The 18,570-nt window shown below is 41.1% G+C and overlaps 1 protein-coding gene across 1 annotated transcript in view; it reads left to right on the forward strand.

Moving 5' to 3' along the window:
- The window catches only part of tspan18b (tetraspanin 18b), a 30,399-nt gene extending 12,528 nt beyond the window's left edge, over positions 1–17,871 (forward strand). The window contains exons 2-9 of the mRNA XM_030777859.1: positions 3,296–3,376; positions 13,602–13,697; positions 15,492–15,686; positions 15,931–16,005; positions 16,101–16,199; positions 16,497–16,673; positions 17,089–17,172; positions 17,582–17,871. Coding sequence (XP_030633719.1) covers positions 3,374–3,376; positions 13,602–13,697; positions 15,492–15,686; positions 15,931–16,005; positions 16,101–16,199; positions 16,497–16,673; positions 17,089–17,172; positions 17,582–17,629 — 777 coding nt within the window. The 5' untranslated portion in view covers positions 3,296–3,373 and the 3' untranslated portion in view covers positions 17,630–17,871. The remainder of the gene's footprint in view (positions 1–3,295; positions 3,377–13,601; positions 13,698–15,491; positions 15,687–15,930; positions 16,006–16,100; positions 16,200–16,496; positions 16,674–17,088; positions 17,173–17,581) is intronic.
- The last annotated feature ends 699 nt before the right edge of the window (positions 17,872–18,570 follow it).

Consider the following 18,570-nt stretch of genomic DNA (forward strand, 5'->3'; position numbering starts at 1 on the left):
ATTTGCATTTGAGACACATAAAAAGATAACTTATCACGGAATGATATGCCAAAACTGGATATTCGATAAACGCACAGGATCGCCTGTTCAGAATGATTTTTTTTTTTTCATAAGACTGTGTTCAAGTCCAATTCAGTCCACATGGTGGTAGACTGAAAATGTATTAAAACGGGTGTCATAGACCTCTCTCTGAGAAAACTGTACTCATGTCAGTAGTAATTAGGTGACACAGCGTTCCTTCATGCACTTACATTATTTTGATCTCAGAGCAAAGTATGTGCTTGTCTGTCTTATTATCTATGAATGGAGTAAATAATAAAACATGTTAAGAGCTTTCTCTTCTCTTTTTATGTATTCTGTTTGATTCAAAGCAAAACAAGAGCAACAAATAACAGCCGTGCCCCATCCATCTGTGCTGCTCTTTGAAATTTTCCCAAGTGTTGGGTTAATAGAGCAAATGGGATGGATGGGGGAAAGAGAGAGAATTTCTTGTTTTGTTTTTTTTTTAACGGTATTTATGTTGTATGCATCCACTGACGTTAGTCCGAAGTCCAGAGTTCATTGTTAGATTGTTTGCTAAATGATTTTGGTGAAATATGAATCATTTTAATACCCGTTGTACATTTTAAACATTAGACCTTATGCTTTGGTTTATTTCGAAAGATTCGAGTAACAAAACAAAACAAAAGGTCTCAAGTGGTGTAGAGTATAAACAAATATCAGCAGATAATATTGCTAAACAAACGTGTCATTCAGCCTGTTGAGGAAATCATACACAGGGTGTACTGTTTCAGTGACACTGAAAATTTCTTTGCTTCCTCTGAAAGTGACAGACTTCCTGTAGGACATGTCACTCATCAGAAGCACTACTGTATCATGGCCAAAGGGCTAGTGGTTCAGACAAAGGGCTAGTGGTGTGGACGTTTTGTGCAGGAAGCAGCCAAGGACACAACATGGATGGGAAATCCTTTATTACATGTCCCACAAGAAAAAGATTTGAACTTTTTGGGCAAATTTAACTGCTCAGTGGTTTGAATATGCAATGAAACATTTTCTGCCCAGTGGCAGATGCCTGTAAGCATGAAATAATGAGATGTGCAAATTTTCCATAAATCGCTGTTGGATCCTCAGGAACGGCTAAGAAATATTAGGTTGCGCAGCAAGAGCTACAATCAGACAACATACAAACTCCTTCCAACTCAATTTCCAGCAGAGCACAATAAATTAACATGATGATGGATAAGACACAGACAGTGTCCCCACACTCCAAATGCCACTGATTTGCGAATGGGAGTGGTTAATTTGAAGGTGGCCTCGGATGTGGATGCTAATGAGCTCTATTGTGTGTGCTGACTCCCTTTACTCTGGTTTGCCCCCCTCCCACACACACACACACACACACACACCAGTTGCCATGCCTTTCCTGTATGGTTTTTGCTTCAGCCTCATTTATGTATGTTCTCATAGCTTGGATGTATTTTCCCCCCACACTCAATCCTCTCATTCACTACAGTAAGATGGAGATTCAATTGGTGCTCCATTTTTTTCTCCTGGTTGCCATGGAGACTGGACAATAATGACGACCCTCTCACCACTGTGGCTGTATGAACTAATAGCACTATAACCGTGGGCTCAGCAAGCACTTTGTCACTGCGAGTCCAAGAATAGTTTATAAGGCAGCTCTGCTGACTGTATGTCCTGGCCACAAGCACTGTGACCTTTTAGAGCAATGTACCCACACTTGTAATAGATTGTTCTCAGAAACCAGAAGTTGCTGCACACGATACTGGTGCTTTATCAGTGTTTAGATACTGTCAAACCAGTGTCTTGGTAAAGAACGCATACGATCATTGTGTGTCTCTGTAAATGTATAAGGCTAGATGGCATGGGGAATCTCACAAATTAGTTAGCAAATCTCAACAGGCAAAGCTTTTTTTAAAGCAACAATTCATTTTTTCACAAAATTGGCTTATATATTGGCACTGACACTACTGGAATGAATGCCGATGTAAAAACTAGTGCTTCAGTGGTCTTTGAAACGATTTAGGTGGGGTAAGAGGGCTGGCGCTGCAAATGTGTGGGTTTACTTTATTTATCTTGGTCATTATTATCAGTGTTTACTGCTTATGCACTGATTCATTGAGATTGAACCAGATTTTGTCTTGTTGATCCAAAGTTATAGAAGGCAGCGATGAACTGTGTGAATATGTGAACTGGTTCTCTTAAGCTTCTTACACTTTGAGTCCTCTCAAGATCTGACTGCATATTTTTGTAAACTACAGCTTGATGTTCTCTGGTGTTCTTGGACGTCTTCCCAAAATATTTTATCATGCTTGACTGGGTTGTCAAGGAGAAGTTTCATTCCATTTTTTCTTTAAGGTCAAGACCATTCCAGATTCAATCAAGCTACATTATGGAGACAGTGTTTCCCTAACTCTGCCTTTTCTTTTTTTAAATTCTGCACTGTTTGAAATGAGTACAAATCGATGTCATTCAAAATAGCATGGTGACACCCCTTTGTCTGTGAGTTGTAGCAGGGAAATAAGCATTTTAATTGGCGGACTCTTCCGTGTTGCTATTTGCTGTCGGGAGACACTTGTAGCAAAGCAACACAAGCTGTGGAAAGTTAAAAGCATTTTAGCTCGTTAACTACGTACGGTTGGAGCTCCTCTCCGACAGTTAAAAAAGTTAGCTTCAGGTAATTAGCTAGGAATGCTGCTGGCAATAAATTATTCATGCACTTAGATGTTAATCAAGGAATAGCAGCGGAGAGCACAACCAAGCAATATAAGAGGGAACGTGGGATACAGCAATAACAGGTAATTAGCAGAGCGAGGAAGAAAAAAGAGCTTAATATCTAGTGGCAGCCATTAATATTTCACCTGCTTCCATCTCCGATCCAATTGCGGGCCCAGTTCAGTTCGATTGGAGACAGCATGTCGCTTGCCCTGTCCCCGTTAATTTTAGCCTCCAGCTGCGAAGTGAAATTTTCACGTGGGTAAAATGTTGGTGCTGTTTCAGATCTGTTTGCCACGGGGAGTAGTAGCATCAATAATAAATGTCAAATCTCATCATTTTGAATCTCACTTTGTACAAGATCAACTGTAGCTGATTCCCGTATGTACTATAGAATTTATTTGTAGTGTCGTGCAGAATTTATGTACGCTGTAGCATGATCTGCAATGCTGGATGATTTGCATCTTGAATGAGGCTATTGCCTGTTTAATTCTAAGGCGATTTTTCCTCCAGTGGTTCATAAGCAGAGTCTGACCTCTTTCTGTATTTCTGCCCACAGCTGATGAAAACAGAGGAAAAGAGGAGACAGAGGAAAAACATCCGTTTAACCTGATTCAGGCAGCATACTGGAATACTCATGGTACGTCATTTTTCTCAGTGTTTCTCCCATAATGAATTTATGTTGAAATTTCCCATTAATGTTCTGTGTGACTTATTCTTGGGAGCTGTAAATTGGGTGCACTTTGCACCACACAGTTCTAACTGCACTGCAACTGTTTTGATTGTGACGTTTGACTTGATGCACCCATAGGCTAAGGATACATTACACAATTCACGGTTCTGCTCCCGATTTTTCGCCCGTCCCTGACAATTTCAAAGAGTGAAATCGTAGGATCCTAAGTGCAGCGTGTATGTCGGCAGGCGCAATATGATCGAATGAATGAAAGAATCGACAGTAACCACTGTCTCCAGATGTCAAGATTTAAAGAGTTATGTAGTGTAAGCGTAAACCCAGCTTAGGGCCTTATTAAGCCAAGGTTGACTAAGCAATAGGCAATGGCAGCCTTCTTAAACCGTAGGTAGATGATCATCATTAAGCCCGCTGTTTGTGGTAAGGCAGTGCTTCCCAATTCAAGAAAGGGCAGTTCATCTTTTTGGCAGCGTTGTCACTTAATTCATCTAATCATCTACAATTGCCATTGTAGATTAATGGCTAAAATCCATCAGCCTCTAACTGGGCTTGTTAGTGGCTAGAACAAAAATAAATTGCAGCCCAGACAATGGAAAACACTGTTATGGCAGAGTGCTAGTTTTAAAGAAAGAACAAAGATGTGAGATTGCTTAGGGACTGGAGTGGAGATTGGAAAACATTGGATCTGGACTTTCCGTGGCATTTTCCAGTGCCTGTCCTGGGAACCCACAGGACGCCAAAACGTGTGCCTTGCTTCAGAATTTACAGACCTTGTTAGGGACTAGTCACAGTCTAATCACAATCTGAACCAAATGACCAATCACAGCCTGACTAAAAGTATGTTTGAAAAAAAAAAAAAAAGCATGACCAGCTGCTCCTTACTTATTACATATTAGTTGCAAACTCCTACCAGCCTTGTTATAGCTACAGCAAAAGTTTCATGGGCGTCTAAGTTGTCTTATCGAGCAGTTCACAGTGCTTCGTTCAGCAGGTTGGCTCACCGAAATGTAATCTCGACGGAAAAAAATTCACATGGACCGAAAAAAGATAATTGACAGAAACTTTGGATGAATCCCGTTGTTGACAGCCTTGTTTGGCAGGCTAAGGGCTGCTGCTTCACAAAGCTTTTGTCGTACTGTCAACAGGATGGAGTTGGGTCCCACACACAAGCCGCTAAGCATTGTCTCGGGCTGTCACACCGGTGCACGGCAGGTCTTTGTAAGGACCTGATTAGCATTGAAATCTATTGCATTAAGATTCCAGACGCACACCAGCAGTTGACATGCTTGGTTACAGGGGTTAAAAGGCCCTTCGCTAACAGAGCTGCATCGCTGCAAAAAGGGATATAGTGTCACACCACCCCCTAAAATAGGAGCTTATTCAAGCCGAGAAAACAAAATTGGTGCTTCCAGGAAAAGTAGTGCTTCCAGGGAAATGTGAATGTGTCCTAGAGACTTCATTTACAATGATGCAAAATTGTTTTTCATTTGTCTCTGCTCCAAACCTTTCTTCCCTTTTGTTTCCTCTTTTTCTGTTTTAACCGTGTTTCAGCATTTCCTTATTAGGCAGTAACTAGACTTTTGGTATTTTCAGACAGCTGCTATGTAACCCTAAGCCTTGTATTGGCTAGGTAGTCTGCTTTGGTCTTCAGTAGTGTTTTTGTTTGAATCCTTAATCGGCTTGTAACATTAATATTAGAGTATGTGCCCAGTGCGCATGGGATTCTAAATTGATTTTATGATAGTGTATTAATCATGTATGCTTCTCTGCCTAACATTGATTTGTTGGTATAACAGGGATGTGTGTGTGTGTGTGTGTAATAGAGCTGTTGAAGCAGGTGGCTTTGTCCCCGAGGAATGTGTCTGAGATGAGGTGTCTGTCTCCTCCTTTAACAACTGGGCTTGTTGTCTGACCTGCAGTTAGATGCACACTACACTCACAGTAACACATTCATATACTCTCTGTCTTTTGAGGCGAACATGATTAGCATTGGTATGTTTATAAAGGAACAGATGGTGCCCAGATATAACACTATTGGCAGGAGTTCAGAACCTCGCTATCTGTCCTCCTCTCAATGTCTGAGGAGTAAAACTGGATATGTGTCAAACATTTGCTCTGAACACACCCCACTCACTGACAGTATGCTCCCTAACCTCCATGTGAAGGAGAACATTGTCTCTAGTTTTAGTGGTGACTAAAAGTGTAGATACTGCTTTCCAATTCTGTACCACGCAGACAGAAACTTCAGTAACTGCAAAAGTGCAATAACAGCATTGAGATACGTCCAGGGAAATACTTTCTACTTCATGATAAATCAATTTGTTGTGCTGACTTTGCTGTTTGGATATTTTTTTTATGTTGCCTGAGTGCTTGAGACTGTTACTCCTTCCATCAAACCAGATTGGCAGCGGGTTTTGCATCTGCCTGAGACACCTAAACAATTTCTGGTAATGCACATTGGGGGCCAGAGGTCCTCCTCCAGATGACAGCGTGACAGGGCTGTGAGTGATCACTCATTAGACAAATGGCCATCCAAGCTGTCCCCCATCTGTACAGAGCGAGGCTCTTCTGGATTTGCACTGACAGGGACTGGTGTTAAGTGGCCTTTCCAAACAGCAGTCCAGAGACAAAGGTGTCTTCCCCATGCATCTCCCACAACTGCTTTCTACAGAGACCGTTAGTTCTAGTTAACAGAGCACATGCGTGTTCTCAGCCTGGGAATTTTTTTTCCTCCTTTTTTCCCCCCATGCGATGGGGCCTTAAGGGGCCTTAAGTCTTAGTGCGGTATTTTGAGTTGTCACAATAGTCTGCGGTCAAATCCTATGTCATCATTCCTTATGCATTTTCTTTCTTCTCACCCCCCCCCCCCTCACAAAAATACATGTTATGCTTCCAAGATCAATAATCTCAGAGCTTTGACTTGAGAGCAGATAAGAAGAAACAGAGATTTCTTAAAGCGTGCCTCTGTGAAAGATGCCAAATTTTGGGCATGAGGTCAAAGTGAGGTCAGAAGTTGATTTGAAAGTCGAAGAGGAAGGATGTGTACTTTAGAGACAGAGAGCAGATGTAGATACTCGTCAACACTTTGTGTTGACACAGTGCACAGTGATTACAGACAAACATATTTTTCCCGTCAAGTCAAGTATTAAAGCTATCCTCCTGTGTGTCATGCTATCAGACCAGTGTTTTTCCTGGTGGTCACGACTGTTGGGGGGGGGGGGGGGGGGGGATTCTTTTCCTTCTCTAAAACAGTATCTGTTATTGTCTTTGTTTACTCTGTCCAAGCCATCATTGACTTGGTTGATATAGATATTTATCTCCCCCAAAAAAAGAGGCCTGTTGTAAACAAGAAATATATTTAGGCCCTGAGAAAGAACTTTGGTTTGTCTTTTTTGTCTTTTTTGCAAATGGGCTAAAAACAGCCACTAAACAACCTCTTTTTCTTTAAGCCCTTCAAAATCAGCCTTTTTTTTTTTTTTTAAAGAATTTTCAAGACTATATGTACACATGCACCAGTTCTCTGCTTCCATTTATGAGAGCGTCATTTCATTACATAGGGCAGCTGAATTGAGTGAGTGTCTAATTTGATATAGAGGGAAAGTCCAGTGTCAGGGGAATATCCCTGTGGATTGCTGTCAGGCTCGGATGAAGCTGTGTTGATGTGTTGGCTAACACAGCGGCAGAGAAAAGATCGAGGGAGTCGGAGAGTGCCTCGACAGACAAAAGAGAAGCAGTCGAGCTAAATCGATTCTCAGTCAGTCAGCTGCCTATGCCCAGTATTGATCCATTTCTGTAGCAGCGAACAGTGACTTGTCTCATTAGATAGAGTTGCTGACATGATTAAATATGGAGGCATCTTCAAAACTGTTCCATGTCGAGACTTCCTCTCGTTCAGTTTCGTTTGGAAAAGCTGCATTGTGCCCTTCATGACGGGTCAATCTCTCTCTCTATCTCAACAGAACCATTGACTTCACTGCAGATAAGTTGTATTAAACAGTGTTTAATGCATAGTGTTTGCAAGGCTATTGAAGACAGCACTGAATTTGCCCTTGTCCATCCTGCTTCTCACAAAATGTATCCTTGGTAGTCACTTCAACCCCCTACTTGCTCATCTGTCTCCAGTTGTCAGTGATTCTTCGTTTTTTTGGTCCTATTCACATGCTTCCTTTGGCACCCGTATTCACTGACCAGTTGTTCAAAAGAATAGTCTGAATTCATTCATTCCCTAAAGTGAATGCTCTCTATTCATTGGTCATTTGACAAAAGTGAACTGGCTTCATTCATGTTTCGGTTGCACCTGCAGCCTTGTAGTGAGATCTGACAGAACGATGAATCAGTTCATCTCTGGATAGAAAAGTAATTTTCTACTGCTGATTCTGCCACCAGAAACCTACAATGCATATTTTATTCTCATTGAATTTACTCCCTCAAATCTCAACTGTACTTGTTTTTTTTTTTTTTTTAGTATTTTATCTATTCCAAACTCGTGATCTTTCTTGAGAGTTGATTCAGTTCTTTGAGTAGTCATTTGTGTGATTCACACTGGTAAGCTATTCAGTAAAACCATTGCAAAGCTCTTGATGAGTTTTTCAACCAAAAGAACTTGGCTGGGGTAATCTAAAATTGTAAGAAGAATGTTACCAGAATTTATCTGTCGGTGTCTTTGTCCACCTCTGGTTGGAAGCATTTTCCACTAAATCAAACCTTTGTTCATGAGGGGATCAGCTGCCTGGTTGGAGGGCTTAACTCTTGATTCTCTGGACTCAGTGTGGCTGTTAGCATTAAGAATGTCTTTCACACAAGCTAGCTTTGAGATGCAGTGTTATCAATGAACATGCTGTAGCTATTCTGCTATCTATTCGTTTTCTACTGCACGGGGCTTTTCCTACGCTAATTGGAGGTTCATTAAGGGACAGTGTCAGCCACACGGGAGATACAGTTTCCATCTGCCAGCATTCTCTTTCCTTTAGTCCTGCTTTCCTTTACTGGACTTCAGCAGCCTTATTAGCCAGTCCACTTATTCCAGTACACACCCAAGGCTGTTTAATTTAAATGAACTAAAAAGTGTTTCTTTCACACACATGAATGTATTTAAGCATGGCCAAAGTGAACTCCCCATATTACAGTCACCACACCTGTTCCAGGTTTGTGGGAACGAGGATAACTGGAAAGCCACCTAATGGGGTTAATTACACGCCATCATCACAGGGTCAGCGACGCCAAAGGTGGTCAAGGGCGCAGTCTTCACTATATCAATGACACAAGCAATATAGTGTTTTATGTATGCGTGCTCAGGGCCTCATGGAGTGGATGGGGAAGCTACCATGTCCTTGTCCGCCAATGATTAACTTGTCCTGGGTATCCTGGGCTGATTGTGGCAGACAGTAGATTAATCATGGTTAAAGTGTCCTCCTCAAGGAGAGAGCCTTTGTCCTCTCTGTATCAAAAAAAGGCCCCATTTTAAAAGAGAGCACACAAGGTGATGGGGCAGAGAATTGTGACTATTGAGTAAGTGGGATTTTAGACTCCCAATCGAATGTTTCCAAGACATTTATCAGGAGGTAAAAGGAAAAAAAACTATATTGAAGTCACAGACCTCTAAAACGTTCAATAACGTAGTACTGATCTCTCAACGATGCTCAAGTGTGGTTTATTTTAGTTCATTCTTATACATGCATTTTGTATGTCATCTGTTGAATAGCATGTGAGTTACAGTAAGCATGAAATCCATTAGCATGTTTATGAGAGAGCTTGGCATTTCATCTACCATTTGCCTTTCTCTTGATCTCAGGTAAAAAAAATGTGATTTGCGTGCTGATGAGTAATGATACTGTGTTTATTATGCTTGTTTATTGATTATTTTATGGTGGCTTCGTGGCACGTACGACCAGTATTTATGCTAATTGAAAGATGATGTGTAATGTGTTTGTTGACTATTTTGACTTCTGAAAAGCATTTAGAGTGCTATTAGAGTGCCTGGAGTTGATATGGCATTTAATACAGTGTTAGTCATTTATCATTGATGAAATATTTGTATTGTGTTTAAATTCATTAGTAATGTAGGTCTGCTAATGTTATTGTGTGCATTTTTTGTATTATGCAAGCCATGCATAGACCTTTGTCTTGGTATCAAGCAGTTCCCTTCGACTGTGAAAAAGTGGGGGTGTTTTAGAGTTGATGCAGTCAAGCAACACACAGTGTTTTGGCCCTATATCAGCACCAACTTTTTTACTGTGTTTTTTTTTCTTCCTTTGTTTGGTTTTCTCTTCTAATCTGTAATTATGTGGAATATGCATTGACTCCCACACCACATTTGTCTTAACTGTATTTAGGGGGGTAGAAGTTGAGAACATGGAGTGATGATACACACCAGCGATAATAAGTATTTTAGGTATGTAGTGATATGTTGTGTATATTTTGCTCCCTCCAGATGTGGACAGGATATGATTGTATTTGGCAGACTATGCTCTGTTCTTGTACGTGTTACATGCATGGGAATGACAGTCAAAGAGTCACATCAATTATCCTTCACATCCTCCTCAATGTTTCCTGTGGAGCTGGAATCGCAGGGTGTCTGGGTTTTATCCTGGTCTTCCTGCTTTGTTTACACTAAATGGAAGTTTAGACAATAGTGTGTGGACATGAAATGCTAACAGTGTGTAGACTTCAAGAAACACTTCATAAAACACTCCTGCTTCTTCTAACGACAGTTAGCAAGTGTCTCTTTGCATTCAGTATCTGTGACCAGCTGCTCACGCACTACAGATATGATTGAATACATGCTGTCCATAAGAAGAAGGACACTGAGTGTAATACTAAAAATGTGCACATCCACATTTTCTACAGTAAGCTACAGTAAGGCATGCAGCAAATACTATTACTTTTTTGCCGAGGCTAAAGTCATAAATCTTCGACGCATCAGCTCGTCATGTGCTGCCTCGTGTTTTAACGTGATTTTACTGGTAAAGCCATTTACTGGTAAAGTTAAAGAGTAACAGTGGAGCTAAGTGTGTCAGTAGTCACTAGATTATACCTTAGGACACAGTTAATATTGCGTGTGTGTGTGTGTGTGTGTGTGTGTCTCCCTGTGTGTGTGTGTCTGTGTGTGTGTGTGTGTGTAGTACCTCACCAGTCCTGTCTGTATACTTACCATATCATTGCCATGTCTGAACCCTGAGCTGTCAACAGTGTCCTTGCCCTCTTTCCTTTTCCCTCTTCCTCCCTCAGCTGGCTGGATTCAGCGTCAGTCTCACACCTCAGAGCATTAGAGCTCCAGCCACAGCGTCAGAGGCCCTCCACCCACAGAGAGATGATCTGAGCCCCTGTCAGTCATCATGTGGTTTGTTGTGTAATTGTGTTTTGTCAGTAGTCAAGTGCTTTGGTCTGGGGCATATCGCGTGTGTGTGTATGTGTGTGAGGGGCACTACGGCAGGGGTCTGTGTGTATCTGCATGGTCCCTTCCCCATCTCCCTGGCTGTGTCTGATCAATGAGGGCTGCAGTGCCGTGGGAAATTCCGTTCTGTTCGCTCTGCACTTTCTCCTGGGCAGACTAGGGTAGGGTCCACTGGCGTTTTGATTTATACTGGGGCGAGCTGCTTTACACCAGAGTGCTCCAACTGGGAGACATATATTAATCCCCCGTGCACTGTAAAGCAGCCGAGCACAGCGGTTGTGTTTTAACACAGAAAAAACAGAGGCCTCCAGAACTACACCTAGGCTTTTAGAAACACACACTCAAAAACACCACAACTCTCTCTACCTTCAGACGACCAGATATCCCAACACCCAGATTTTAAAAGGAGTTTTCCAATTCACACGGATAACTGAGAAAAATAAGAAAGGAAAGAGTCGACCAACAATTGTTGTGCGTTAATTTATTCAAATCCCAATTAAAGCCTCCCTCAACAGACTTATGTTTTGTTTTTTTTTCTTTTCTCTCTTTCTTTAGAGAAGGTGTAATTAAAACAGTAATAGCCCCAAGGGTTCTATCAGCACTTAGGGGAAAATAATCAATATCTAGGCGTATCAGGATGATCGAAAGGATTAATTTAGGTTCAGATCACCTCTAAGTCTATCCCTGCAGCTCAGGGGAGGAGAGTTAGAGCTGAAGTCGTCGCATTAATTAAGAACAGTGAATTCTGACGTCTTTCCAGACCCGCTCCAGCTGTGAGCATGAGGCTGTGTCTGCTGCTTCAAGGTCTATTGATCCGTTACAACCGTGGATCAGAACACCTGGGGAGTGCTCCATCCTGATTTTACAGTGAATGGCCCTTGCCTGGACATTATGGGATGATGTTTTGTCAAAGAAAAAGGAGAAAAAAAAGTCTGCACAGAAAATGAGTCATTTTAAATACTTTTTCAGGAGTTTTCAGACTGGATTAGTCTACTTTCAATGCTGCATCTCCAAAGGAGTGCCCACTCCCGCCCCCCCCATCCTTTCTGCCTTGAAAGAGTGTTTGACGTTTGACATTTACCATTGTACGGTTGATAAATTGAATAATTTGTAAATTGTAGATTGAATTGTGTGTGTGTAAAATATATATATATATATATATATATATATATATATATATATATATATATCAAATTGTGTATAAATACTGTGTGTGTGTGTGTGTGTGTGTGTGTGTGTGTGTGTGTGTGTGTATATATATATATGTATATATATATATATAGGAAATTGTATGTAAATTGTATTTGTATACATACACACACACACACACACATACATACAATTATACAATTTTTTTTGCTAAAATCATAGAAATTTTAATCTACAATAGAAGTATGTAGATTGTGGTGGGTTGGTTGGTGATTATATCTGTGCATTTTAAGGCAGTGTAGTTTGTTCTTTAGAAAAAGTAAATCTCTATACATATTTTTTTTTTGGTTCATTTCTCTCTTTTTTTTTTTTTCTTTTTCTTTTTACAGTTTTATGTATGACAGTTTCAGAAAGCTGTAACACCTTAACGTGTAATTTGCATTTTACTTCAAAAAACCCTAACCTGTTAAACCTCACACTTCCTCCATGAATTTGTAGTTTGTGGTTGGCTTCTTTTTGTGCAGTTTGATGTATGACATTTTGCACTCTGAAAAATTCTATTGGAAGCCGTAACAGCAGAACGTGTGTAGTGTTTATTCATTTAAACGTGTGTAGTGTTTATGCGTTTAAATGTGTGTACTGTTTCAGGTAGAACAGCTGCGTCTCCCAGAAGGAGGTTCGTTAGCTTTAACACCACTTCCATAAACTTGTAGCTGTGTAGTTACTGACGTTCACCGTGCAGTTTTATTCAGGAGAGTTCGCTATCCGTTCAAGGCCACATGGATTTAGCTGAAACTAGATGACCACGCATTATGGTATTACACTTCTCACATTTTTCTCTGTTTTGGATGACCCTCTCAGATAGCTATGTAATGGTGTGTGAGTGTTGGCAGGTTCTGGGCCAATCCAGATTATGACTGGTCTCTGATGGAAGAGCTCCAGTTTCATTAGAGTAAAGTGCTGCCTTAATAGGCCCTCATCATAGAGAGTGTTTTATCAGGTAGAGGGATGGCTCTACTGGAACATGAGGATCTCCCCTCATTCATTACACTAAAAGGGAAGCACAGGCTTTGGGTGAAAAACGAAAAAAACCCCAAAAAAAACAGCCTCAGTTTCTTTTGTAATTCACATGAGGACTTGGGGCTCATATTGCTAAAGTGCACTAAAACACACGGGGTCTTGCAGAAAAAAGGCTTTTCCTTTGTCGCCAATGCACATCCCATTGAAACTGCCCAAGAGCTTGACTATGCTGACTGCAAAGCTCTGCATAGTTTTTTTTTTCTGTTCTACAGGAGAAGGAGTAACAGCTGAGACCCGAAAATAGTAGTTTCACTATTTCTATTCGTGAAGCTTTGCACAGATGTAATGTAGATGTGATATTTTGTAGCATTTACCAAGATTGTGCATGTTTATTTGTGAGTGTGCCTCTTTGCTTTGCTATCTAATGCAAAGGGCAATTGTACAATGTAGTTCTCCTTGCTGTTTCTTTCTCTCTTTCCTCTGTCTTTGTGTGTGTGCGTGTGTGAGTGTAACTGTGCATGCGTGTTTGTGTGTGTGTGTGTGTAGTTAAATAACTAATAGTTAAATAACAGGGCTCTCTACTGATGTACATGTGCTGTTTTTTTCTCACAGGGGCACGGAGAAGCTTCAGCGAGAGGCACATCCATGGAGGGTGACTGTCTAAGCTGTATCAAGTACCTGATGTTTGTTTTTAACTTCCTTATCTTCGTAAGTATTTCCTGCTACTCACTTTGACACATCCATAGCATTTCTGATATCTGTTATTGAATGACTGAAGTCACTGATGACCATTAGCCAGCAGGTGTTGGTTAGTTGGTGTCTGACTGTTGGCACCATAATGCAGTGTTTTGTAGCTGTAGTGCTAATAAATATGCATTCAAACACTGATTTGAACATCTAGCCAGAGGTAATGAAAATATTTAAATAACTACATCTATCAAAATACCAAAATAGAAATAGGGCAGTTTAAAAAAAAAAAAAAAAGTGTCCTGAAAACAGTCACTCTGACATTCATTTTCATTTCATTCTGATTCATTTAAGCATTTGTGAAATGGATTATTGCTCTATGCCAATCTCTGATTCGTCAGCCGTGAACAATTAGACTCAGGCGCATCGGCTAATTTTTAGCTCTTCTCCACTTTCTGTGTGTGTGTGTGAGAGAGAGAGAGAGAGAGAGAGAGAGAGAGAGAAAGGGAGATGGGGGAGAGCAAAACGAGAAAGTGTAAAGGAAGGGCGATTCTTTATTCTGTCAAGCGGTGCTTTGATCAGCTGTCTGCTCTGACACCTTTAATGTTGGGCCTGTGATTGGTCTCGACTGGGAGTATTACCAGGGGCATCAGGGTGAGACTGTGTGATCTACTCTGATGGAGTGAATTATCCTCACAGATAAAGCACTCAGGCTAAGACTGGTAAAGACAGCAATCTTTGCTCTGCATATAGATATCTCAGCCAGACTAAAAAATATCCCAGAACTATCTGCTGTAGGTGTCACTATCAAAGTATAGCTTAAACTGCATTGCCAGCTGAAATTTACCGAGACCTCCGTTATACTGCATTTACTGTGGAAAGAGTGAAATAATAATGTCTGTCCCAGCCTGATATCATAAATGCAGCATTTCTGAAAAATGTTTTCAGATTTGACTTAGAACCAAAAGAAGTTGTTGTTGGTGTGTGTGTGTGTGTGTGTGTGTGTGAACCATTTTATCGCAACACCCATTCCACACACACAAACTCACTCACAGACAAAGAGATACACACAAACCCACACACACCCTGGAGATATTTAATCACCAACCTGTCAGCTGCTCAGTCCTGTGCGAGTGTGTGTGCGTGTGTGTGTGTGTATGTGATGTATTGTGTAGTATAGAATGCCTTTACTTTGACAGGTAGCGGATAGCAGTGAGGGAGAGGAAACCAGCTAGAGCAACAGAGCAGCAGCCCAACCCCCACCTCTGTGTCTGTAACTGTAGTGCTAAGACTCCTCACATACACACCAGCTCTCCCCTTCCCCCCATCCTTTCATCTTTGGCAGCTTTCGCTTTTCTCACTCACTAGCCCTCTCCTTAAATGGGTTCCCGCTCTCATTTTAATCCTCTGTTCAGGGCACTGGCTGAGTGTTGCCAAGCTATTTGTATTTTCTTGTCAGAATCCACCATTTAACTTTGAGTTGATTTTATCTGAGAAAAGTGTGATTTCTAAAAATTGTTCCAATTCCCACTCCTGCAAAGTAAACCGTACTGTCCTTTTTACTCTTTGTTTAGACCATCGCACATGAACACACAAACCCATAAACAAATATCAGCAGTTCCACAAGACGCAAGCAATATTTGTTCCATATGAGCAGCACTGAACATCTTCAATGTATCTTTTCTTAGCCCATTTCTTAGACAAACCAGAAATTGAGCAGAGTGATTTTTGGATTCCTTCTCTGTATCTCCACCTCTTTTAAAATCTACTCAGTATTCTTATCTGGTTTCTCTGTCTCTCTCCCCTCTTTCTCAGCTTGGTGGCTCTTTCCTCCTGGGTGTGGGGGTGTGGGTGCTTGTGGACCCCACTGGATTCAGGGAGATTGTGGCAGCCAACCCCCTCCTCTTCACCGGGGTCTACATCATTCTAGCCATGGGAGGCATGCTGTTCCTACTTGGCTTCCTGGGATGCTGTGGAGCCATCCGGGAAAATAAGTGTCTTCTGCTCTTTGTGAGTGACGTGTATGCGTGTGTGTGTGTGTGTGTGTGTGTGTGTGTGTGTGTGCGTGTGCGTGTGCGTGTTTTATTGCCATGGGAAATATGATACAGTGAAATATGTGTTTTTGCAAACAGAAAACTGTGTGCCTCACCTTTATATGTTTTGTTTTGACCAGCAAGTAAACAGAAAGAAATGAGTCCTGTGATTGTACTTCTTTGTTTCACACACATCCCCCCACCACCCCTCTCTCTCTCAGTTCTTCATGCTCATCCTAATCATTTTCCTTGCGGAGCTGGCTGCTGCCATTTTGGCCTTCATTTTCCGAGAGCACGTGAGTGAGAAACAGATCATTAAACACCTGATATTCAGACTTAGTTTGATGATATGAAAAGGAACACCCATACCTTCTCATTATTGTTCACACAGCTGACCAGAGAATACTTTACTAAGGAACTGAAGAAGCACTACCAGGGCTATAACAACACCGATGTCTTTACCTCCACATGGAACGCCATCATGAACACAGTAAGGCCTTGTCTGCCACTCTACAAACACAAGCATACATTAGTGATGAGTTCAAGGGAATGATTTGTGTTTCGTTTTCTTCTGCCAAAAAATCTGAATTAAAGAGATTGAGATGAATTGGTAAGTGACAGAATGTTTCACAATAATCGAGATACTCTAGCAGTTACACTTGCTGGAAATCGCTCTACATGCGATTGGAGAAGTTCACTGTACGGCACTGATAGCCATGTTTACGTTATGTCACTCAATACATAGAACTGACACCTCTCTTTCTCTGTCTCTCTCTCTGTGGCACAGTTTGACTGTTGTGGGGTGAACAGCCCTGAGGATTTTGAGGGGAGCAACTTCAAGGTCATCAACCCTAAGGACGTAGTGCCCCTGGCTTGTTGCCGTAGGAATATTCACCCTGGAGACGTGGCCTATATCAGCAAGGAAGAATGCCTCAAGGGGAATATGCAGTTCCGCAACAACAAGGTTGGTTCTCTATCCTGCTGTCCATTTGCCTCTCCAGTTTCCCCGTTAGCAGTCAAACACGCGCCACCTGAAATGAACTAGAGCAGAAACACTCTGGATGCAGCGAGGATTCAGAGGCGCCACTCTTCTCTAGTGCCGATTAGTGCTTTTTCATGTTCTCAGCGCCAAATGAACGCTTCTGCGGTGTGTGTGTGTGTGTGTGTGTGTGTGAGAGGGTGCATGCGTACGTGTGCGTGTATGTGTGCGTGTGTGTGCGTGCATGTGTGCATCTGTGTGTGTGTGTGTTTGTGTTCGTGTTCAGTGGAGGATAGTGAAGAATCTTCTACCGATGACAAACAGGCATGTCGAGATTTGTGGTCTAATGCTATAGTGCTGACAGGTTTTTTTTTCCCTCTTTGTGTGTGTGTTGTGACAGGGCTGTTACTCTGCAGTAGTGGACTACTTTGAGATGTACATTTATGTGGCTGGAGCCTTGGCCATTGTGGTACTCACTATTGAGGTAAGATGGTGTTAATTAATTTCCACATATGCTTGTGCTTTATGTTTATGTGCAAGACCGAGTACATTTTTGCACTTCTTAACTGCTGCCAATCTAGAAGGAACGTTGTGCAGTTAGCCTGTCCTTTCACAGAGTGACACTGCCATCTTGTGGGTACTGATGGTCACACAACAATGGATTCACTGAGATTTTTAATACCTGTGTGTGATTGAATAACACAATGCACAATTTTTGCCCGATGCATTATTTTTTACACGTTATAACTATCGTGCACTGATTGCAGTTAGGAGGATTCATATTTCATATCCTCTATAACCTTTTGATCCTTTATATTTGTGAGGTAGAAATATATGTTAGTATTTGGGATGAGATGAATAAGCTTTGCTTTGTGTTTTTTATTTCCTCACAGCTCTTTGCCATGGTCTTCGCTATGTGCCTCTTCAGGGGGATCCAGTAAACCCAACACTCCAGAGGACTTTTTTTTTTCTAAAGGGAAATCACCAAATGATGAGACAAGAAAAAGCTTATTTGATTGGAAAAAGAAATTTTGAGAAGGAAAAAGAAAAAAATTTTGTTCCACTTTATATCTGCAAAATTGATGAACTGTCCATGATTAAATGACCTGTACTTCACAGCTGGACCTTTGGGGTACTAGGTGGTAGACACAAAAACACAGGTTTAACAAAAATAAATAAGTAAATAAAAAAAAAAAAAAATACAACCCATAACGTGTGACAGAGGTTATGTGAACTCTCCGTCATGAAGCCGTGGTGTGAATTGAACCAGGTCATAAGCAGACTGCATGAAGCATGATGGGAAGAAGAAAAGAAAAAGAAGAAGAAGACAAAGTAGAGGGCACTGCACTGATTTTTGGATGAAGAATATTTATATGGAGTGAAGTTGGCTTGGCTCTATAGACATTTGATTTGTGTTAGTAGTATTTGGCTGAAACTCTCATCCTTTTTACTGCCACCACATTCTTCATTCCATGTCAAGGAAGCGTTTCTTTAATGCTGTACAGTATTGTAAATCTTTGTTGAGAATTATTCCTCTGTGTGTGTGTGTGTGTGTGTGTGTGTGTGTGTGTGTGTGTGTGTGTGTGTGTGTGTGTCCCTTCCCTATACCCAAAGCTTGAAGGCCAACATCTGTTGCTTTTTATTTCTTGTATTGTGATGTTCATTGCTATAGTGATTGTATGTGATTTAGCGGGAAAAAATATGTGTATGCATTTGTATTAGAAAAAGATGACATTAAATAATTCTCTAATGTAGTTTTTGTCTGACTTTGTTTTATGCCACAGCAGGTGCTTGGGCTCATTCAACAAAATGTACTGTAAAATGATTCAAAGGTCCCATGACAGAACTGAAGATAAGTTAAGAAAGAAGATAAGAACTGTCA

Source organism: Chanos chanos, chromosome 1, assembly GCF_902362185.1.
Source record: "Chanos chanos chromosome 1, fChaCha1.1, whole genome shotgun sequence".
Lineage (NCBI taxonomy): Eukaryota > Metazoa > Chordata > Actinopteri > Gonorynchiformes > Chanidae > Chanos > Chanos chanos.